This window comes from Bufo bufo, chromosome 2, assembly GCF_905171765.1.
Source record: "Bufo bufo chromosome 2, aBufBuf1.1, whole genome shotgun sequence".
NCBI lineage: Eukaryota > Metazoa > Chordata > Amphibia > Anura > Bufonidae > Bufo > Bufo bufo.
The window spans coordinates 482,329,789-482,354,021 of record NC_053390.1 but is presented as its reverse complement, the minus strand read 5'-3'; the positions used below and the strand labels follow the sequence as shown (position 1 = coordinate 482,354,021).

The window sequence follows — 24,233 nt, the reverse complement described above, 5'->3', positions numbered from 1 at the left end:
CACCAAAACGACTTTTTTTTTCATGTCCGTGGATCCTCCAAAAATCAAGGAAGACCCACGGATGAAAAAACGGTCACGGATCACGGTAAAACGGAACCCCGTTTTGCGGACCGCAAAAAAATACGGTCGTGTGCATGAGGCCTTACAGTCTGTTTAGAAAGGATTGCCAAAACCGGAGAGGGGGAGGGGTCTGCCTTTATATAAAGTCCTGTCTAAAGCCCACACTACCGGAAGATATAAGTGAGGGACATGAACATGTGGAGTCACTGTGGGTAGAGATACATGGAGGCAAAAACTTTAATAAACTACTAATAGGAGTTTATTATAAACCACCTAACATACAAGAGTCCAGAGAAAATCTGCTACTAAACAAGATAGACAAGGCCGCAAATCGGAGAGCGATGAGGAGAAAGCAAAGTTATTAAATATTTTTTTCTCCACTGTATTCACTGAAGAAAATAGTCAGATGACATGCAGAATGTAAAAGTAAATTCCCCATTAAAAGTGCCCTGTCTGACCCAGGAAGAAGTACAGCGGCGTCTTAAAAAGATTAAAATAGACAAATCGCCAGGAACAGATGGCATACACCCCCGTATCCTAAGAGTATTAAGTAATGTCATAGCCAGACCCTTATTTCTGATATTTAAGGACTCTATACTGACAGGGAGTGTTCCACAGGATTGGCGTATAGCAAATGTGGTGCCAATATTCAAAAAGGGTGCAAAAACAGAGCCCGGAAACTATAGGCCGGTAAGTTTAACATCTATCATGGGTAAACTGTTTGAAGGTTTTGTAAGAGATGCTATCTTGGAGTACCTCAAGGAAAATAAGCAAATAACGCCATATCAGCATGGCTTTATGAGAGATCAATCATGTAAACTAATTTATTCAGTTTCTATGAGGAGGTAAGTTCTAGACTTGACAGCGGCGAATCAATGGATGTCGTGTATCTGGACTTCTCCAAAGCATTTGACACTCTACCACATGAAAGGTTAGTATATAAAATGAGAATGCTTGGACTGGGAGAAAATGTCTGTATGTGGGTAAGTAACTGCCTCAATGATAGAAAACAGAGGGTGGTTATTAACGGTACACACTCAGATTGGGTCACTGTCACTAGTGGGGTACCTCAGGGGTCAGTATCGGGCCCTATTCTCCAATATATTTATTAATAATTTTGTAGAAGGGTTGCACAGTAAAATATAAATTTTTGCAGATGACACTAAACTGTGTAAAGTAAATGACATGGAAGAGGACAGTATACTGCTACAGATGGATCTGGATAGATTGGAGGCTTGGGCAGAGAAGTGGCAGTTTAAGTTTAACACTGACAAATGTTAGGTTATGCAGATGGGAAGGAATAATGCAAGTCACCTGTACATACTGAATGGTAAAACACTGGGTAACACTGACATGGAAAAGGACCTAGGAATTTTAGTAAACAACAAACTAAGCTGTAGAAACCAGTGTCAGGCAGCTGCTGCCAAGGCCAATAAGATAATGGGTTGCATCAAAAGGGGCATAGGTGCCCATGATGAGAACATAGTCCTACCACTTCACTAGTCAGACCACACATGGAGTACTGTGTACAGTTCTGGGCTCCTGTGAACAAGGCAGACATAGCAGAGCTGGACAGGGTAGAGAGGAGGCCAACTAAAGTAATGACTGGAATGAATAGACTACAGTACCCTGAAAGATTCTCAACATTAGGATTAGTTATTTTAGAAAAAAGACGACTGAGGGAGATCTAATTACTATGTATAAATATATCAGGGGGCAGTACAGAGATCTCTCCCATCATCTATTTATCCTAAGGACTGTGACAAGGGGACATCGCCTGCGTCTGGAGGAAAGAAGGTTTGTACACAAACATAGAAGAGGATTCTTTACGGTAAGAGCAGTGAGACTATAGAACTCTCTTCCTAAGGAGGTTGTGATGGTGAGTACAATAAAAGATTTCAAGAAGGGCCTGGATGTATTTCTGGAGTGTAATAATATTATAGGCTATAGTTACTAGAGAGGGGTCGTTGATCCAGGGAGTTATTCTGATTGCCTGATTGGAGTCGGGAAGGAACCCCCGCCGGCTTCTACCTCAGTTTTTTTTTTTTTTGCTTTCTTCTTTATCAACTTGCAGGATAACAGGCCTAACTGGATGGACAAATGTGTATTTTTTTTCGGCCTTATATACTATGTTACTTTGTGTCCCCCACAAGGTCATACAAGACCTTTGGAGAACATTTAACATCACTTTTTCTCCTGTATCTGGGGCTGACATAGTAGCCCCAGTTACAGGGGGAATACAGCCACCAGAGAGGCTGTACAGGATTATACACCCTCACTGCAGGACTGATCACGGTCTGTGGAAGACCCAACAACTCCGGCACTCCCTCAGCCGCAGCGGTCACATGACCACCGTCCGGGACAGGAAGCAGCATTCGCTCCTTCAGCTCTGTGTATACATTGATCCAGAAGGCAGGGACACACAGGAACAGTAACTGCCTTCTCTATGGGGAGCCCTGCTGTCACTGACAGCAGGCCCCCAGCACTGCAGCTGCAATCTCTGAATGGACGTTCCAGAACATTCATTCAGAACTCTACTGCCCAGAATGTTTATAGTCTGAGCAGTTGGGAAGTGGTTAACCCTTTTAACCACCTCCGGACCGCCTAACGCAGGATCGCGTTCCGGAGGTGGCAGCGCTGCGCACAGTCACGCATATATGCGTCATCTCGCGAGACTTCCTGTGAACGCGCGCACACAGGCGCGCGCGCTCACGGGAACGGAAGGTAAGAGAGTTGATCTCCAGCCTGCCAGCGGCGATCGTTCGCTGGCAGGCTGGAGATGTGTTTTTTTTTAACCCCTAACAGGTATATTAGACGCTGTTTTGATAACAGCGTCTAATATACCTGCTACCTGGTCCTCTGGTGGTCCCCTTTGTTTGGATCGACCACCAGAGGACACAGGTAGCTCAGTAAAGTAGCACCAAGCACCACTACACTACACTACACCCCCCCCCCCCCCGTCACTTATTAACCCCTTATTAGCCCCTGATCACCCCATATAGACTCCCTGATCACCCCCCTGTCATTGATTACCCCCCTGTCTTTGATCACCCCCCTGTAAAGCTCCATTCAGATGTCCGCATAATTTTTACGGATGCACTGATAGATGGATCGGATCCGCAAAACGCATACGGACGTCTGAATGAAGCCTTACAGGGGCATGATCAATGACTGTGGTTATCACCCCATATAGACTCCCTGATCACCCCCCTGTCATTGATTACCCCCCTGTAAAGCTCCATTCAGATGTCCGCATGATTTTTACGGATGCACTGATAGATGGATCGGATCCGCAAAACGCATCCGGACGTCTGAATGAAGCCTTACAGGGGCATGATCAATGACTGTGGTTATCACCCCATATAGACTCCCTGATCACCCCCCTGTCATTGATTACACCCCTGTCATTGATCAACCCCCTGTAAAGCTCCATTCAGATGTCCGCATGATTTTTACGGATCCACTGATAGATGGATCGGATCCGCAAAACGCATACGGACGTCTGAATGAAGCCTTACACGGGCGTGATCAATGACTGTGGTGATCACCCCATATAGACTCTCTGATCACCCCCCTGTCATTGATCACCCCCCCTGTCATTGATCACCCCCCCTGTCATTGATCACCCCTCTGTAAGGCTCCAGACATTTTTTTGGCCCAAGTTAGCGGAATTATTTTTTTTTTTTTCTTACAAAGTCTCATATTCCACTAACTTGTGTCAACAAATAAAATCTCACATGAACTCCCCATACCCCTCACGGAATCCAAATGCGTAAAATTTTTTAGACATTTATATTCCAGACTTCTTCTCACGCTTTAGGGCCCCTAGAATGCCAGGGCAGTATAAATACCCCACATGTGACCCCATTTCGGAAAGAAGACACCCCAAGGTATTCCGTGAGGGGCATATTGAGTCCATGAAAGATTGAAATTTTTGTCCCAAGTTAGCGGAACGGGAGACTTTGTGAGAAAAAAATTAAAAATATCAATTTCCGCTAACTTGTGCCAAAAAAAAAAAAATTCGATGAACTCGCCATGCCCCTCATTGAATACCTTGGGGTGTCTTCTTTCCAAAATGGGGTCACATGTGGGGTATTTATACTGCCCTGGCATTCTAGGGGCCCCAAAGCGTGAGAAGAAGTCTGGTATCCAAATTTCTAAAAATGCCCTCCTAAAAGGAATTTGGGCACCTTTGCGCATCTAGGCTGCAAAAAAGTGTCACACATCTGGTATCGCCGTACTCAGGAGAAGTTGGGGAATGTGTTTTGGGGTGTCATTTTACATATACCCATGCTGGGTGAGAGAAATATCTTGGTCAAATGCCAACTTTGTATAAAAAAATGGGAAAAGTTGTCTTTTGTCAAGATATTTCTCTCACCCAGCAAGGGTATATGTAAAATGACACCCCAAAACACATTCCCCAACTTCTCCTGAATACGGCGATACCACATGTGTGACACTTTTTTGCAGCCTAGGTGGGCAAAGGGGCCCATATTCCAAAGAGCACCTTTAGGATTTCACAGGTCATTTACCTACTTACCACACATTAGGGCCCCTGGAAAATGCCAGGGCAGTATAACTACCCCACAAGTGACCCCATTTTGGAAAGAAGACACCCCAAGGTATTCCGTGAGGGGCATGGCGAGTTCCTAGAATTTTTTATTTTTTGTCACAAGTTAGTGGAAAATGCAGATTTTTTATTTTTTTTCATACAAAGTCTCATATTCCACTAACTTGTGACAAAAAATAAAAACTTTCATGAACTCACTATGCCCATCAGCGAATACCTTGGGGTCTCTTCTTTCCAAAATGGGGTCACTTGTGGGGTAGTTATACTGCCCTGGCATTCTAGGGGCCCAAATGTGTGGTAAGGAGTTTGAAATCAAATTCTGTAAAAAATGACCTGTGAAATCCGAAAGGTGCTCTTTGGAATATGGGCCCCTTTGCCCACCTAGGCTGCAAAAAAGTGTCACACATCTGGTATCTCCGTACTCAGGAGAAGTTGGGGAATGTGTTTTGGGGTGTCATTTTACATATACCCATGCTGGGTGAGAGAAATATCTTGGCAAAAGACAACTTTTCCCATTTTTTTTATACAAAGTTGGCATTTGACCAAGATATTTCTCTCACCCAGCATGGGTATATATAAAATGACACCCCAAAACACATTCCCCACCTTCTTCTGAGTACGGAGATACCAGATGTGTGACACTTTTTTGCAGCCTAGGTGGGCAAAGGGGCCCATATTCCAAAGAGCACCTTTCGGATTTCACAGGTTATTTTTTACAGAATTTGATTTCAAACTTCTTACCACACATTTGGGCCCCTAGAATGCCAGGGCAGTATAACCACCCCACAAGTGACCCCATTTTGGAAAGAAGAGACCCCAAGGTATTTCGTGATGGGCATAGTGAGTTCATAGAAGTTTTTCTTTTTTGTCACAAGTTAGTGGAATATGAGACTTTGTAAGGAAAAAAAAAAAAAAATCATCATTTTCCGCTAACTTGTGACAAAAAATAAAAAGTTCTATGAACTCACTATGCCCATCAGCGAATACCTTAGGGTGTGTACTTTCCGAAATGGGGTCATTTGTGGGGTGTTTGTACTGTCTGGCCATTGTAGAACCTCAGGAAACATGACAGGTGCTCAGAAAGTCAGAGTTGCTTCAAAAAGCGGAAATTCACATTTTTGTACCATAGTTTGTAAACGCTATAACTTTTACCCAAACCATTTTTTTTTTTACCCAAACATTTTTTTTTTTTATCAAAGACATGTAGAACAATAAATTTAGAGCAAAATTTATATATGGATGTCGTTTTTTTTTGCAAAATTTTACAACAAAGTGAAAAATGTCATTTTTTTGCAAAAAAATCGTTAAATTTCGATTAATAACAAAAAAAGTAAAAATGTCAGCAGCAATGAAATACCACCAAATGAAAGCTCTATTAGTGAGAAGAAAAGGAGGTAAAATTCATTTGGGTGGTAAGTTGCATGACCGAGCAATAAATGGTGAAAGTAGTGTAGGTCAGAAGTGTAAAAAGTGGCCTGGTCTTTCAGGGTGTTTAAGCACTGGGGGCTGAGGTGGTTAAGGACCCTGAGATTTTTCCTTTTTTTTTTTTTTTTTTTTTTTTTTACGGTTTCGTTTTTTCACTCCCCGCCTTCCCATAGTCCTAACTTGTTTTTATTTTTCCATGCACATAGCCTTATGAGGGCTTATTTTTTGTGCGACTAGTTGTAATTTCTAATGGCAACATTTACGGTTGCATAGTAGGATGCAGAAAAAAAATTCCAAATGGGGTAGAATTGGGAAAAAACGCATTTGACCTGTTAACTTCATTGTCCAGGTCATTACAGTTACGATACTACAGTTGTATAATTTTTCTTGTGTTTTAATACTGAATTTCTTTTTTACAACAATGTTCTGACCCTTTTTAACTTTTTTTGTAGTTGTGTATGGGGCTGTGCGAAGGCTCATTTTTTGAGGGACTATCTGTACTTTTTAGTGATACCAATTTGAGGTGTGTTCGACTTTTTGATCACTTTTTATAAAAAGAAAAAATTATTGGGTAGTTGAAGTGACAAAAAATGGCAAATTTTTTTTTATTATTTTTTTTTTTTCAGTTTCGCTATTTGTATGGGCATTTTCGCACACGGCGATGCCCATGATGTTTGTATTTTTTTTATTGGTTAATTTTTATTTTAAGGAAAGGGGAGTGATTTTAACTTATTTTTCTATATTTGTAACTTACATTTTTTTTTAATTCTTTAACTTTTTTTTTGTCACCTCAGTTTTGCCCTAATGCATTCTGAATGGAAAAGGATCTGCTCAGAATGCATTAGTTTACCTCCGTTCAGTCACCATTCCGCTCTGAAGGCGGACACCAAAACGCTGCCTGCAGCGTTTTGCTGTCGGCTTGACGGAGCAGAGCCAAACGGATCCGTCCTGGCACACAATGTAAGTCAATAGGGACTGATCCGTTTTCTCTGGCACAATAGAAACTGGATCAGTCACCCTTTTTACTTTCAATGGAATTCAAGACTGATCCGTCATGGCTATAGAAGACCTAATACAACTGGATCCGTTCTTGACGGATGCCTGTGGTTGTATTATTGTAACGGAAGCGTTTTTGCAGATCCATGACTGATCCGCAAAAAACGCTAGTGTGAAAGTAGCCCAAAATGAAAAAAAAAAAAACACAGTTCAACATTTTCCCCATCATTCTGCACTCAATATCCAATAATGAAAAAATTAAAAACGAATTTTTGAAATCTTTTCTAATTTATTGAAAAGGACAAACTAAAATAATGCATTGATTTAAGTGTTCAGACCCTTTACTGAGTACTTAGTTGAAGAATCTTTGGCAAGGACCTCCGGTCATCTTGGATATGATGCCATGTTTGCATGAATATGGAGATTTTCTGCCATTTTTCTCTACAGATCCTCTCTGGATGGGGAGCCTTGGTGGACAGCCATATCCAGGTCTCTCCTGAGATGTTCAATCCTGTATAAGTCAGGGCTCTGACTTGGCCAGTTAGACATTGACAGAGTTGTCCCTAAGCTGCTGAAAAACATCCCCACAGTAAAATGCTGTCCCCACCATGCTTTGGTAGTGCCTGGTTTCCTTCAAATATGGAGCTTAGAATCAAGGCCAAAAAGTTCAATCTTGGTTTTATCTTACCAGAGAATCATGTTTCTCACAGTTTGGGTCCATTTATTTTATTTTTAAAACAAGTCTTGTTTCTTTTACTAAAGAGAGGCTTCTTTCTGGCTATTCTGCCATGGTGGAGTTCTTCTGTGATGGTTGACCTTCTGGGAGTTTCTCCCATCTTCACACACGATTTTTGGAGCTCAGCCAGAGTGACTGTTGGGTTCTTGGTTACCTCTCTTGCCAAAGCCCTTCATACCCCCCTACAACTATAATGGGATCCAGCGGTGATCCGGCAGCTTTCTGGCATAAATGCTGGGTTTCAGCCAGACAAGAAAACGACATTTGTGCCGGATCATCTTGCTACAGAACGCAGCCATAGGGCTCATTCACATTACTGTATTGCTTCCGTGCCCGTGTTGTGGACAGCAAACCGTGGGTCCGCAATACACAATCACCAACCCTGTAAACTCTGCGTACTTAAATGGCTCCACGATCCACAAGCTTTCAGGCCCATGCTTCCACTCTACAAAAGATAGGACATTATATACTGTTTGTTTCCATGGTTACAACCACCCTGTAATTCACCAGCAGTGGTCGTGATTGCACAATATAGGAAAAAGCACATGCTCTCTGGCGACTTGGACCATGGGAGCGTGCATAGTCCAGCATTTTTTCTGTAGTGTGCAACCGTGTCCACCAGTGCTAGATTGCAGGTTGGTCGTAACCATGGAAACGAGCAGTGTATAATGTGATGGGAAAATGAATCTGGTCGGCCAAGGAAGCAATATGGACAATCATAATACATTAGTAAGTGCCTTGTATTAAAGAGGACCTTTCATCAGTTTAGCCCTAGTCTAATTGTGGTCTTACCTTATAGGGCGACCCCCACTGATGCCATTGCACTTTTTTTTTTCGTCCGCTCTTGGCCCCGTTGATTTCGGCACCTTACATTATAATGAGCTGACTCTGTTATACAGTCCTGATCAAAAGACCACTTGAAAAATGGCAAAAAATCATATTTAGCATGGCTGGATCTTAACGTGGTTCCAAGTAGAGCTTCAACATGCAACAATAAGAAATGGGAGTGAGACAAAACATTTTTTGAGCATTCAATTTAATGAAAACAATGAATAAACTGAAACAGGCTGTTTTTCAGCTGATCAAAAGTTTAGGACCACACCTCCAAAAAAAAAACTAACCCCCCCCCCCAAAAAAAAAAAAAAATATTATTGTTGTTATTGTTCATCACTTCCAAAATTTGTTTCGGCATGCTTGATGCAGTGGGAACATTTCTCCAAGTGGTTTAGACGGCCGCACGAAGGCCATCTACTGTCTGGAACTGTTGTCCATTTTTGTAAACTTCCCTTGCCATCCATCCCCAAAGGTTCTCAATTGGATTTAGGTCAGGGGAACACGCAGGATGGGCCAAAAGAGTGATGTTATTCTCCTGGAAGAAGTCCCTTGTCCTGCGGGCATTGTGTACTGTAGCGTTGTCCTGTTGAAAAACCCAGTCGTTACCACTCAGACGAGGGCCCTCAGTCATAAAGAATGCTATCTGCAACATCTGGACATGGCCAGCGGCCGTTTGACTCCCCTGCACTTCCTGAAGCTCCATTGTTCCACTGAAGGAAAAAGCACCCCAGACCATTATGGCGCCCCCTCCACTGTGGCGCGTAGAAAACATCTCAGGTGGGATCTGCTTGTCATGCCAGTAACGTTGGAAACCATCAGGACCATCAAGGTTCAATTTTTTCTCATCAGAGAATAAAACTTTCTTCCACCTTTGAATGTCCCATGTTTGGTGCTCTGCTTGTTTGGACTTTGCAAGAGTTCTGTGGCGTTCAAGGAGACGAGGTCTTTGAAGACTTTTTTTGTTTTTGAAGCCCTTCAGTCTCAGATGCCGTCTGATGGTTATGGGGCTGCAGTCAACACCAGTAAGGGCTCAGTGCTGATGAAATTTTTTTGGGTCGTCCACTTGACTTTTTTGTTCCATAACCCTCATGATCATTTAAGAAATTCCAAATGACTGTCTTACTGCGTCCCACCTTAGCAGCGATGCCGCGCTGTGAGAGACCCTGCTTATGCAGTTCAACAACCCGACCACGTTCAAAAAGGGAGAGTTGTTTTTTTTGCCTTGCCATCACAACGTGTGACTACCTGACAGAAAATGACAATGAATCCACATCTTTGCACAGATTTGGCCTTTTTAAAGGCATGTCGTAGTAAAATTTGGATCAGCTGAAAAACAGCCTGTTTCAGTTTAATCGTTATTTTCAATTGAATGCTCAAAAAATGTTTAGTCTCTCTCATTTCTTCTTGTTGCATGTTGAAGCTCTACTTGGAACCTTGTTAAGATCCAACAATGTAAAATATGATTTTTTGCCATTTTTCAAGTGGTCTTAAACTTTTGATCAGGACTGTACTAGGCGGAGACTCGCAGTTTCGCTGTGGGCGATTCTCTTCTCCCTGGCTGTGAACGCATCCAATCAGAGCGCACCGCCCTAGTCTAAACTGATGAAAGGTCCTCTTTAACTTTCTCTAAATGATAAATGCCACTTGCTGAAGTGACACAGCCCCTTTAAGGGACACATGCGGCAGCCTCCATACATATTACCGTGTGGTGCGGCCTCCACTCCCTTCTTCTGGGGCTGTACCACTCCTTATCAGGACGGCCGGTTCCCGGCCGAGTCTCCCTCCATTGCTTCTCATAAATAAGGCCCCGGCTTCACTGAGGCCTGTTCCACATCGTAGGCCCCCACTGCATGTCACATTGGTGATCTTGCATCGCCGGCTGCCCAGCAACTCTGGTCAGGCCGGGCATTGGACGGCATATGTCGGACGTTCTTTCGGGGGCCACAAGCCTTATTAATGCTTGGGATTGTGCAACCTACTTGGGGCCCAATCCACTGGGGGTATGGCCTTGTAAGAGACAGTCAGCTTTGCCCGGAACACCCACTTTGTGGCTGAGGATCTTTTCAGGGCTCTTGCATGCTGATACTCTGCAGCGGACACCACCTCGCAAGCTACATTGAGGGACCCAGGCTGGGTAAGCTACACCTATCCCTTCCTACAGGATCTAGCTATTCTCTCCCTTTTCTTACTGTGTGTTCCTGCAGTAAAAACACTGTCTGAGCACAAGCCTCAAACCAGACTGCAACTTGCCTGTGCTTCTTGTCATTCCAAATTTCAGTGCCGTCAGTTAGATCCCCTCTGTTCTTCTGACGCAGTTGCCCCTTCTCCCCATCCTATGTTGGAACTGGCAAAAATGGTACAGGACATTTCCCATTCCAACAAAGCTATTGTTGAAATGCTGGGGTGTTTATCCACGCGACCACCCTCTGACTGCGAACCTGCAGCTAGTTCCTATCCCCCATTTCTTCCGTCTCCTTTCCACCTCTTAGGGAGTCTCACTCCTCCGTGTCCTGGTAAGAGGCATGTTCCGAGGGAAAATTGTCAGACAGATTTTGCTGTGCCTGAGAAGCAGTCCTCCAAACTGTCCTCCATGGAAACGGCAGTCATAGGGACATTACAGGTTGAGGAACCGACACCCTCATCTGCCGGCTCAGGATTTTCCTTTAAACGATCCTGTCGCTCACCCAAATGTTTACCTAACCATCCAGATTTTAATTATTCTCTTTCCAATGAGTGGGATTTCTGGGATAGATGTTTATCTTGCCAAAATGCCTGGAGGTCTTGTACCCTTTTCTGGAGGATCTGACAAAAAAGTGGTCATCCTCTAATTTTCTACCCACCAGTGTATCGCATGGTTAAGCATACCACCTTCTAAACATACAAAGAAGGCTGTGGTACTCCAAATGTACAAAAAATATATAGCAATCTTTATTTATTGATTAATATTAAAAAATTATTCTAAAAAAAAAGGCAAGATAGATATTGAAACAAATAACATTGCAAGAGGCGTTATCCCCAATATAGTGATCCATGTCTACAAGATATACGATGGAAATAAATGGCACTATTGAGCATATTATTACCAAGGTGATGAGATATAAAATCTTCAATCTATCCTCTTCTGCTGCAGGGAGTGATCATTCCGGTTCCTGCGCATGAACGTTTTTGTGGGTTTTACTCGGTACTGGGTGCGCCACTTCCGGATCGGACACTGCGTCCATGGAACCGGGGGAGTACATATACTCGATAGACATGAAGGATGCTTACCTCCAAATCCCTATTTGCATTAGCCACCAGAAATTTCTTCAGTTTGCCTTGGGCCCCTTCCATTGCCAGTTTGTGTCACTTCCTTTTGGGTTAACCACGGCTCCCCAAAGTCTTCACCAGGCTTCTGGCCCCCCTCCATGCCAGGGTGATCGTGACCTACCGTACTTGGACGATAATCTGATCAAGGGTCTATCGTTTCCGGCAGCAACACCCTGGAGCGCTTCTGATGGATACTGGACCTTCCAAAGTCATGCCTTCATCCGGCTCAGCGGTTGACTGTCACTACCAGAGCTTTGGGACGTTCTCACAGCTCTGTTTCTCCACCCCTGTGATGATGTCACTACTAGAGCTGGGAGGAGTTCTCACTGCTCTGTTTACTTTTGGTTTCCTTCCTCCCAGCTGTTCCTCATGCGTTTGATTTCCCTCTCTTTATATCACCCCTCCTCCTATTGTAGGGCGTGGATTATAGTTCTCATTTCAGTTGTAGCTCTTGCTTTAGTATCTTCACTTGTAGCTATCAGTTCACTGGACCTGTGTTCTGCTGCAGCAAGCACTCCGGATATTGCCAGCTGTCCTTGGATCCGTCTTCTCTGCGGCTGCAACACCTTCAGCTAAGTGTGCAGACATTGTTGTGTACCTGATTATTTTCTGACTGGATCTGAGGTGGCCACGGTTCCCTCCATATACTGAGTAGGGCACCGGTGGCCGTGCCCCTTCCACTATTGTAGGGGTTACAGTGGTCATCAGTCTTAGGCACGTGGGCATGCCTCGTTCCGCCATTTGGATCCGGGCATGTGCTTTAGCAGAATAGGGAGATCTTTGAGGGTCTGACAGGGGTCACCCTTTATCCTCCCTAGTTTGGGTCCGGTCAGTAGCTCTTTTACTGTGTATACTATTGTTGCTCACATACAGCCGTGACATTATAATCCACCAAAACCGTCCTTTTTTGACATGGATCCACTTTCTGGCCTGGTTGACCGCATGCAGGGTCTTTCTTTGGAAGTAGCGGATCTCCGTCAATCTATGACTCAGCTTCAAGCATTGGGCTCTGCTCCGGCTCATGGAGTCTGTTGCGAGCCAAAGGTCTCACTTCCGGAAACGTTCTCCGGGGGCAGTGAGAATTTTGTTCGCTTCAGAGAGGCATGCAAACTCCATTTTTGCTTGTGTCCCCACTCCTCTGGTAAGGAGGAGCAGAGGGTGAGGATTGTCATCTCCCTGCTCAGGGGTAATGCTCAGACTTGGGCTTTTTCGCTGCCATCAGGGGATCCCTCCCTTCGATCCGTGGAAAGATTTTTTTGTGGCCCTGGGCAGATTTATGATGACCCGGATCGTGTTGCTCTGGCCGAATCTAACTTACGTGTTTTATGCCAGAACAAACTGTCTGCGGAGCTTTATTGTTCTGAATTTCGGAGATGGGCAGCTGATTCGGGTTGGAATGATGCTGCACTCCGGAGTCAGTTCTGTCATGGTCTCTCAGAGAGATTGAAAGATGCGTTTGCTTTCCATGAGAGACCAACGTCCTTAGAGTCTGCCATGTCATTGGCGGTACGCCTTGACAGGCGTCTAAGAGAAAGAAACGAGACCTCTCTGTCCAGCCATTGTCAGTCTAGGGGCAGTGGTGCGGACTCATTCAGTGTGCAGGGGCCTCATCCTGTCTCGCTCCCCTCTGAGGAGGAGCCCATGCAGCTAGGTCGACTTGCCCCTGATAAAAGAGGATTTAGTCCTCAGAGTATGGTGTGTTTTTGTTGTGGGGGCATAGGTCATTTGGCAAATGTTTGTCCCTCTAGGAGATTCTTGAACTGTACTAAGAGCGATAATAAGAGAAAAACCTCAAAAGGTAAATCATCAAATTCTGCTTCATCTTCTACTTTGGGCAAAGTTGATGTAGGAATTGATGCTTTTCCTCTGACCTGCAGTTCCCGTTTTCTCCTGTCTGCCAGGGTGGCGCTAGAGAGCAAAGTCATTTCTTGTGAGATTTTTGTCGATAGTGGAGCGGCCGTCAATCTTATTGACACTCAATTTGTAGCCATGCATGGTTTTCAGGTTTGCACATTAGAAAAGGATATACCTGTTTTTGCTATTGACTCTGCTCCACTCTCACAGAGATCTCTGAAGGGCATTGTTCACAATATCCGGCTAGCTGTAGGTGACACTCATGTGGAGGATATATCTTGTTTTGTCCTTAACGGATTACCTTCTCCTCTAGTTTTGGGGTTACCCTTGCTCACTAGACATAACCCCACTATTGATTGGCAAGGAAGGCAAATAAATGAGTGGAGTGACTTTTGTAGAGAGAATTGTCTCACAGCGACTTTTGCAGAGGTGTCTACTAAAACTGTGCCATCATTTCTCTCTGATTTCTCGGACGTGTTTTCCGAGAGCGGTGTTCAGGAGCTACCTCCTCACCGGGAGTTTGACTGTCCCATTAACCTCATTCCCGGCGCCAAGCTGCCAAAAGCACGCCTCTACAATCTCTCACAACCGGAAAGAATCGAAAATGCAAACTTATATCTCAGAGAGTCTCGAGAAGGGGCATATTCGTCCCTCAAAGTCACCTGTGGCCGCGGGTTTTTTTTTTGTTAAAAAAAAAGATGGCTCTCTGAGACCTTGCCTAGATTTTAGGGAGCTGAACCGTATCACGATTCGCGATCCCTATCCCCTTCCTCTGATCCCGGACCTCTTCAACCAAATTGTTGGGGCCAAGGTGTTTTCCAAATTGGATTTGAGAGGCGCGTACAACCTGGTCAGGGTCAGAGAGGGGGATGAATGGAAAAACGGCCTTTAATACCCCTAACGGGCATTTCGAGAATCTCGTTATGCCTTTCGGCCTGATGAATGCTCCGGCCGTCTTTCAGCATTTTGTTAATAGTATTTTCTACCATTTAATGGGGAAATTTGTATTGGTGTATCTTGATGATATTTGATTTTTTCCCCTGATGTTCAGACCCATCAGGATCATCTTTTTCAGGTTCTGCAGATTCTGCGGGAAAATAAATTGTACGCCAAGCTGGAGAAATGTCTTTTTATGGTATCGGAGATTCAATTTCTGGGTTTTCTCCTCTCTGCTTCTGGTTTTCGCATGGATCCGGAGAAGGTCCGTGCTGTACTTGAGTGGGAGCTTCCTGAGAATCAGAAGGCATTGATGCGCTTTCTGGGTTTTGCGAACTATTACAGAAAGTTCATTTTGAATTATTCCTCTGTTGTCAAACCCCTTACTGACATGACAAAAAAGGGGGCGGATTTTCCTCTTGGTCGGAGGAGGCGCTTTCAGCCTTTTCTAAGATTAAAGAGAGTTTTGCGTCTGCTCCCATCTTGGTGCATCCCGATGTTTCCTTGCCTTTTATTGTTGAGGTGGATGCTTCCGAGGTGGGTATGGGTGCGGTTTTGTCCCAGGGCCCTTCTCCTGCCAAATGGCGACCCTGTGCCTTTTTCTCTAAAAAACTCTCCCCGGCAGAGAGAAACTATGATGTGGGAGATAGGGAGTTGTTGGCCATCAAGTTGGCTTTCGAGGAATGGCGTCATTGGTTGGAGGGGGCCAGGCACCCTATCACCGTTTTTACCGACCATAAGAATCTGGCATACTTGGAGTTGGCCAGGCGTATGAATCCGAGACAGGCCAGATGGTCCCTTTCTTCTCCAGATTCAATTTTGTTGTTACATTCCGACCTGGGATAAAAAATGTGAAGGCTGATGCTCTCTCTCGCTGTTTTCCGGGAGGAGGAAACTCCGAGGACCCGGGTCCCATTTTGGCGGAGGGGGTAGTTGTTTCTGCTCTATATTCCGATTTGGAGGCTGAGGTCCAGGCTGCCCAGACTGAGGCACCTGCCCGTTGTCCTTCTGGGAAGTTGTTCGTGCCTCCTGAGCTACGTCACAAACTCTTTAAGGAGCATCATGATACGGTTCTTGCTGGTCACCCCGGGAGTAGAGCCACGGTAGATCTCATTGCTCGGAGATTTTGGTGGCCGGCTCTTCGTAAGTCGGTGGAGGGTTTTGTGGCTGCTTGTGAGACGTGCGCTCGCGCTAAGGTCCCTCGTTCACGGCCTTCAGGTTCCCTTCTCCCGTTACCCATACCTTCCCGTCCTTGGACACACCTGTCCATGGACTTTATCACGGATCTTCCTCGTTCCTCGGGAAGTCGGTGATCCTGGTGGTGGTGGACCGTTTTAGCAAGATGGCTCATTTCGTACCTTTCCCTGGTTTACCCAATGCTAAAACGTTGGCGCAAGCTTTTGTCGACCATATTGTTAAATTGCACGGCATTCCCTCTGATATTGTTTCCGATAGAGGCACGCAGTTTGTGTCCAGGTTCTGGAAGGCTTTCTGTTCTCGCCTGGGGGTTCGGCTGTCCTTCTCTTCTGCTTTTACCCGCAGTCGAATGGTCAGACTGAGCGCCTCAATCAGAATCTGGAGACATATTTGCGCTCTTTTGTGGCAGAGAACCAGGAGTATTGGTGTTCATTTCTCCCTCTTGCTGAGTTTGCTCTGAACAACCGTCGTCAGGAATCTTCTGATAAGTCACCATTCTTTGGTGCATATGGGTTCCATCTGCAGTTTGGGACATTCTCGGGAGGGGCTCTTTCTGGTTTACCTGAGGAGGAGAGATTTTCCTCGTCTTTGTCTACCATTTGGCAAAAGATTCAGAGTAATCTTAAAAAGATGAGTGAGAGGTATAGGCGTGTGGCTGATAAGAGACGTGTGCCTGGTCCGGACCTGAATGTGGGTGATCTGGTGTGGTTGTCTACAAGAAATATTAAACTGAAGGTTCCCTCCTGGAAATTGGGTCCCAAGTTTATTGGGCCTTATAAAATCTTGTCAGTCATCAATCCTGTTGCCTTCCGTCTTGATCTTCCACGGGTTTGGAAGATACATAATGTATTTCACAGATCTCTCTTAAAACCATATGTCCAGTCCACGGTACCCTCCTCTTTGCCTCCTCCTCTGATTTTGGTTGATGGCAATCTGGAGTTTGAGGTTTCCAGAATTGTGGACTCTCGTATTGTCCGCGGTTCTCTTCAGTACCTCGTTCATTGGAAGGGTTATGGTCCTGAGGAGAGGATGTGGGTTCCGGTGTCGGACATTAAAGCCACTCGCCTCATCAGGGCATTTCATAGGGCTCATCCTGAGAAGGTGGGTCCTGGTGTCCGGAGTCCACCCGTAGAGGGGGGGTACTGTCACTACCAGAGCTTTGGGATGTTCTCACAGCTCTGTTTCTCCACCCCTGTGATGATGTCACTACTAGAGCTGGGAGGAGTTCTCACTGCTCTGTTTACTTTTGGTTTCCTTCCTCCCAGCTGTTCCTCATGCGTTTGATTTCCCTCTCTTTATATCACCCCTCCTCCTATTGTAGGGCGTGGATTATAGTTCTCATTTCAGTTGTAGCTCTTGCTTTAGTATCTTCACTTGTAGCTATCAGTTCACTGGACCTGTGTTCTGCTGCAGCAAGCACTCCGGATATTGCCAGCTGTCCTTGGATCCGTCTTCTCTGCGGCTGCAACACCTTCAGCTAAGTGTACAGACATTGTTGTGTACCAGATTATTTTCTGACTGGATCTGAGGTGGCCACGGTTCCCTCCATATACTGAGTAGGGCACCGGTGGCCGTGCCCCTTCCACTATTGTAGGGGTTACAGTGGTCATCAGTCTTAGGCACGTGGGCATGCCTCGTTCCGCCATTTGGATCCGGGCATGTGCTTTAGCAGAATAGGGAGAGCTTTGAGGGTCTGACAGGGTCACCCTTTATCCTCCCTAGTTTGGGTCCGGTCAGTAGCTCTTTACTGTGTATACTATTGTTGCTCACATACAGCCGTGACATTGACGTCCTTTTTGCTCAGTTCCACACCAAAACGCTTTAGCAGGACATTCTGAACAATTGGAACTGGTCTCAGCTTCACTGGATCAGTTTCTCTGTCTTCCTGACCCGACAGTCTGCCAGTCATTCCCATGGCTCTGAATTGCCCGCTTTGAGTTTGCCACATATCCCTGGTTGCCCTCCTCACTGACGAACCCTGGCATCTTCCCCTTAAAAAGAACCCAGGGACTGCTCTTCCACCCAAATTTACAGTCTCTACATTTATCAGCATGGCTGAGGTCACTGTTCTAAGGGCTCGTAAATTCTCTGAAGCGGTCATACAGGCAATGATCCGGGCTAGGAAGCGGTCGGAACTTGCGGCTCTCAGGACAAGGTAGTTCTTCGCACTGTACAATATTTCCTTCCAAAAGTGGTGTCTGCATTCCATCTCGATGAAGAGATTGTTCTGCCCCCTTTTTGCCCCGCTCCATCTCATCCCAGGGAGCAGTATTTTCAGTCTGGATTTGGTGTTGGCTATTCGCGTCTATCTATCGCAGACATCCTCTTTCCGTCAGGTGAATTCCCTTTTCATCATTCCAGATGGGCTGAGGTGAGGGCTGGGTGCGTCCAAAGCATCCATTTCTCAGTGCATTTGTTTGGTTATTGTGGAAGTGTACTGTATCAAGCACCATGAGCCGCCCTTCCGTGTTACTGAAAATTTAGCTCAGGTGATGGGTCCTCCTGGGCGGTGCATCATAGGGCTTCGGCCCTTCAGGTTGTTAAGGCTGCTACCTGGTCGTCCTTATTCACCTTTGCCTGGTTTTTATAGGGTGCACACCTTTTGCATCTTTAGTTCTCTGATTGTCTTTATTTCTTGCTTCTGGCCCACCCTTTAGACTGCTCTGAAACGTCCCACGGTCGAGCCTTTGGTCCCCAATTATATGGATGAGAACTAGACTTTTGTACTTGCCGTATAATCTATTTCTCTTCTGTTAATTTGGGGGTGGGGGGGGGGGACAGCTACCACCAATTCTCTTGTTTGATGGTCCTTGATTTGCTACTGGGTTTGTACATTGTACTGTTTTCATTTCTTGCTTCTCCTACTTGCACTAACTGTTTTTAGCTCAGTCCCTGTAGGAAGGGTATAGCTGATGGAAGGAGCTTACACTTTTGTACTTGGTGTCCAACTCCTAGTGGCAGCAGCTATACCCTTGGTCAAGCCTGTGTCTCTCAATGAATTGAAGTGAAATAGATTTTACGGTAAGTACAAAAATCTAGATTTTCACTTTCTCATTTAGGGGTATTGAGTGCAGAATAATAGGGGGAACATTGTAATATTTTTTTATTTTATCCTGGAACAAGGTCACAACATAACAAATGTTAAAGGGTCTATAGACTTTCCAAATGCACTGTAGTTAAAGGCTAGGATGACTTTCTTTTCAGGAGGGTTTGTCCTGTCCAATCCCACTTTCACATTGTTCACTGTTCTAAACAAATGTCCTATATGTTGCTATTTTTTTTTACTGTAGTAGCTGCAGGAGTGTTGGATTATAATTTCCCTTAAGTTGTGAATTTTGTGCATTTTTAATTCTAGTGACAAAGAACAATGTCTTCATGCCATCCAGTTTTTGTCAGCCTTCCACAGGGAACTCTGATTCTGAAGCAGGTAAGCAGCAAACTAGATACCCTATCATAATCCTACTCTTGACTGGACTGTGTTGTCCACCTGTCAGATGCCTCTATTCTTTTGGTCAGATACAATCATTGAAGGGATTCTACTAATTGATGACATTTGTTCTGTTTGGTCTGTAACCCTTACACCTTGGTCTATGTTTAAAGGGGTATTCCCATCTCAGACATTGGGGGCATATCGCTGTCACGATCTCTAAAACGAAGCCAAACACAAGGTCGGCAAAGGGGTGGCCAGGCGGGTCCGGCCACCACCAAGCCTTCATATTGGCCTGCTGAAAATAACCGAGCGACATACTCGGCTACTTTCGGAATCCCCATAGAAATGATTGGGAGCGCACCACGCTTGCCCGCCCACCGCTCCAATTCTATTGGGGCCGCATAGAAATGAAGGGAGGGCAGCCGCGCATGTGCGATGCGACCTCTGGGACTTTGCTGGCTCAGTTTACAAGATGGCTGCAAGTCCCATCTCTGGGACCCACATCTATCAGACAATCGGAATATTCTAGTTATATGCTCCCATTGTCTGAGATGACGCAACCCCTTTAACGGGATTAATAAACTGGAGATTTAGCTGTAAAACTATGTTAATCTGTTTGATTTCTTCTGCTCTATAATTTGATGTAGCATGTTAGAAAGGGGTTGTCTGGGAATTAAACACTCATAACCTATCCTTGGGATAGTAGGCAGCTCATCGGGCATCTTAATTGTAGTCCTCTGGGCGCATGGAAAATAGCTGGAAAGCTTCAAACATGATAAAAAGAAATCAAGAATAAGAAAAGCAGTCCTATGAGCAGTATAAAATCTTCTACACTTTATTTAAAAACATCAGCATGGATACATCGGAAGTGTCTTTGCTTACGCGTTTCGGTCATAAGATCTTAGGATAGGATTTTATTGGGCTCTGGCTCCCAGCACCCTATCGGTCAGCTTTTGCAAGTGCCGCATGGCTCAGTCAACTACTGCTGTCTCTTTTTCAGCCTGTGCCATCATATCCATCAGTCGCATGATTTTTCAAAACAGCTGATTGGCAGGGGTGCTGGGAGTCAGACACCTGCTAATTTGAGAAGTCAGCAGTTGGACCCTGACCGATAAGGTATTGATGAACTATCCTGGATTAGGTCATCAATATCTAATTTCCCATTCTCTTTATAACCGCATTCATGGAGAGACCGCTGCCCTTGCTCAGGACAGAAAATGGGAGCCAGAATCGCTTTAAAGAAGGGAACCTATTTCCCCAGTTCTCTTTCCTGTCTTATGGGGAAATATGTAGAGAAGGATTACCCTGGGCGACATAAGCCTCTATTAGGAGCCACGGCCTAGTCTGGTGTCTTGTCTCCACATCTGTACTTTCCAGTCTCCTCCCCAATCTGTTCGCATGGAGGTTAGAGGATTTCTCTTCCTTGACGTGGGCGGGTATCTGTGTGCCACTACGGGCCATGCCTGTCTGCCTCAGGATCGTGAGAATAGGCTGTATGATGACAACTTCTGGTTTGGGGGCATGGAGGAGGAAGGGGTCATCACTGCAGGCCAGATGGGGGGGTCTCTGAAAGATCCCGTGGACAAAAGGGCTGTGGTATAGGGTTAGAAAGAATTGGAGAGCCTCTGCTGCAGTATTTAAACCACTGCTGCCCTTTCAAGACCGGCGCCTAGAGCCCTCTGACTTAGGAACTGGAATGTGGATGTGGCTTCAAAACATAAGTTGTGCTTCCTTGCTAGGGTAAATTTTTTGTTTGGCACAGTGTTAGATGATTTGCTGGAAAAAGCTTTGGATAAGAAGGGATTTCCTACTGCCAATAATTTTTATTTTTTTTATCTCCGAGATCTTTCCGCCCTAGGAATAGAAAAGTCAAAATTTTTATAGCCCAATGCAGAGTCTTTACTACTTCAGAGTATGTGGGACAAACTGACTTTATCCTAATCCCACAACTACAAGGAGCTGAAGGTTTCTCAGGCCCTAGTATAGATTTTCTCGGTAATACAGTGCAGGAACGTCAACATTTACTCAGTTACCACTGTTCTATATCAACAGACGGTACCAGAGCTGCAGGGTTAATGTCCCTCTCCCAATCTGACTCTTCAGTTTGTAGAAAGGTCACTAGTCTCTCTTGGCAGTTCATCTCAGAGGAGTGTAGAATGTTGAAACAGATTTTCTGAGCGTTGTCTGTGTCAGGGGGGAATGGGCTGTAAATCACACCATTTACAATCAAGTAGTTGCTGTTTGGGGAGGGGGGGGGGGGGGGGGTCTCCAGAGAGAGGTTTGCAAACTTGATCCAACAAAAACGTGAACAGGTTCTTTTCTCTCCAAGGGATCTCCTGTCAGGGATAGATGTATTTGCTCAATCTTGGAGCAAAGGATTACTTTATATCTTTCCCCAGCTGAAGCTTATGCCATGAGGTCCCAAAAAGATCAGAGAAGAGGGGGCTATGGTGATAGTAATTGCTGCATTTTAGCTCAGGAGGGTTTGATTTTCATGGCACTCCAAGATGCCAATAGCTACACCCTGGATCCTGACTGAGACCCAGAAGCTCTTGAGTCAGTCTTTCACCTTGATATAAAGAATCTTCATTTGACAGCCTGGCTATTGATAGGTGGGTTTTGAGAATGAAGGACCTCTGATGATGAGACTATCACCACCCTTCTGTCAAGCAGAAATAAAGTCACATCTACTGTATACCTTAGGATATGGAGGGCTTTCTATAAATTTGTAAATACACCTGTAGCTGTTCTAACTGCTCTGGACATTTTTCTTATTGTGAGTTTTTTCAGGAATGTTGAAATAAGAATCTTGGACCTGGACCTAGTACTCTTTAAGGGAACCTGTCATCAACTATATGCTGACTTCACTTAGGGTAGCATAAAATAGTAACAGAAATGCTCATCTCAGCGGTGTCACTCATGAGCTAAAAGTGGTTGCTGAAAACCAGCATCATAATCATTGCAGCCCAGGCCTTGAAAATATACTGAAGAGTCCTGGTTATTGATAATCTCCTGGACTCCACCCATCTGCTGATGATTGTCAGTTCTCTCCTAGAGAGAAAAGGAGAAAACTAGGTAGAAGACTGTCGAGTCATCGTTATTCATAGATTCCTGCTCTCCCTGCTGATGACTATCTCAGGGGGCCGTGACTCTTTTCGAAGCCCAGTCTGCAATGATTGTGTTGTTGGTTCTCGGCAACCAGTTAATTTTAACTTTTAAATGACAGACTGTTGAAATTAACTCAACTGTCTCTACTTTATACTGCTGTTAGTATGGGCAGCAGTTGATGACAGGTTCCCTTTAAAGTTCAGGTTTCAACTTTGAGTTCTCTGTTCGATTTCCGCCTGGCAGAACACCCCTGGGTTAAAAGGTTTATCAGAGCAGTAAGCAGGATGGTATCTATCCAGAGAAATAGATTTCCTCCATGGGATGTTAAAGGGGTTCTCTGGGAATTAGGAAAATTAAAATACTTAAAGATTTTAAATTAAATTCCCAAATACCCCTTTCATTAGTTTATAATGGCTCATTTTGTCTAGGGAGCGATCATTAGGAGAAATAAAATGGCCGCCGTCCTATTAGTACACACAAAATCTGTGCTAATCACGCAGCAGGACAAGTTACTTCACAACGCTGAGCTAAGGAGCTGCCTCATCCTTCTCTGCTTGTTAGGAATTTTGATCCTGAATACTAGTGAATCTCTGTGGGAATGGAGATGACGAGACATGAGGGGATAATGAGCAGCAGAACTTGTATGCAGTCTCCATTACCACATAACCACAGTCTGTCCTGTCCATCCCCTCTGTACTTCATGTCTCCTTGTAAACTAAATTCCCCAGAGATTTAGCTAAAGTTCTTATAAACTGTATTCAGGATCATAATCCCTGACAAGCTGAGCAGAGAGGATGATGAGGCAGCTCTTTAGCTCAGTGTTGTAAAGTAACTTGTCCTGCTGTGTGATTAGGACAGGTTTTGTATGTACTAATAGGACAATGGCCATTTTGTTTCCTCTGACTTCTCCCTAAACAAAATGAGCCATTGTAAATAATGAAAGGTATTTGGGAATATATTTATTATAAAGTAATATTTTAAGTATTTTTATTTTCTTAATTCCCGGAGAACCCCTTTTAATTTAGTTTTAACTGCCATCACTTCAGCTTCCTTTGAACCTAGAGAGGAAATATTGTTTAAGTTGCTGCTACTTCAAGGGGTTTTTCCCTTTTTTACAATTGATGACCTATCTTTAGGATAGGTTATCAATATCGCCGGTGGGAGTCGGACTCCCGGGGCCCCTGCCGATCTGCTGTTTGAAGAGAAGGCAGCACTCGTATGAGCACTTCCTTCTATGCTCTGTTTACCTGCTCACCGCAGCAGTTTCAGTGGTGAGCAGGTGTAATTATAAGTATGGCGTCCCCATTCACTTTTATCAGACGGCTCTGTCTGCTCAAATGAATACTACAGAGCTGTATTGTGGATGCCATGCTTGTAATCCCAAGAAAGAGAAGTTTCACTGTTTTGTATGTTAGGAGATGTCTCCTTCAGTATTTGCAGGTCACAAAGGATTGCAGACAGTCTTCTCAACTACTTATACAGTTCTTAGAGCCTAGGAAAAGTAAGGAGCTTCCTCTCAAACAGTAGCCAGTATTTGGCTGGCAGGAGTAATGAATAGCTTGGCCCTTTTTAAGCTGTTTTACAAGTTCTGCGATCTTTTTCTTATAACTGTTGGTCCCTTTCTTTGTCTTATCACTCAGAAGTGTGGCCACCATAGCAACTTTTTACAACTGTATTAAAAGCAGTCTTTCTGGAGGGGTGTAATGGCCTTTCTTTCTTGTTTAGTCAGGTTGGATGGGGTGGTTTAGCTCTGGCTAAGGCTGCCGACATTTTTTTTATAA

The 24,233-nt window shown here is 44.7% G+C and overlaps 1 protein-coding gene across 3 annotated transcripts in view; it reads left to right on the top strand.

The window, feature by feature from the left end:
- The window catches only part of RANBP3 (RAN binding protein 3), a 235,500-nt gene that overhangs the window by 113,355 nt on the left and 97,912 nt on the right, over positions 1-24,233 (top strand). For 2 of the 3 annotated variants that reach the window (XM_040417761.1, XM_040417759.1), the window contains exon 5: positions 19,270-19,341. The exons of the other annotated variant lie outside the window; for it this stretch is intronic. In XM_040417761.1, the coding sequence (XP_040273695.1) occupies positions 19,270-19,341 (72 nt within the window). The remainder of the gene's footprint in view (positions 1-19,269; positions 19,342-24,233) is intronic. 3 annotated transcript variants of the gene reach the window in all.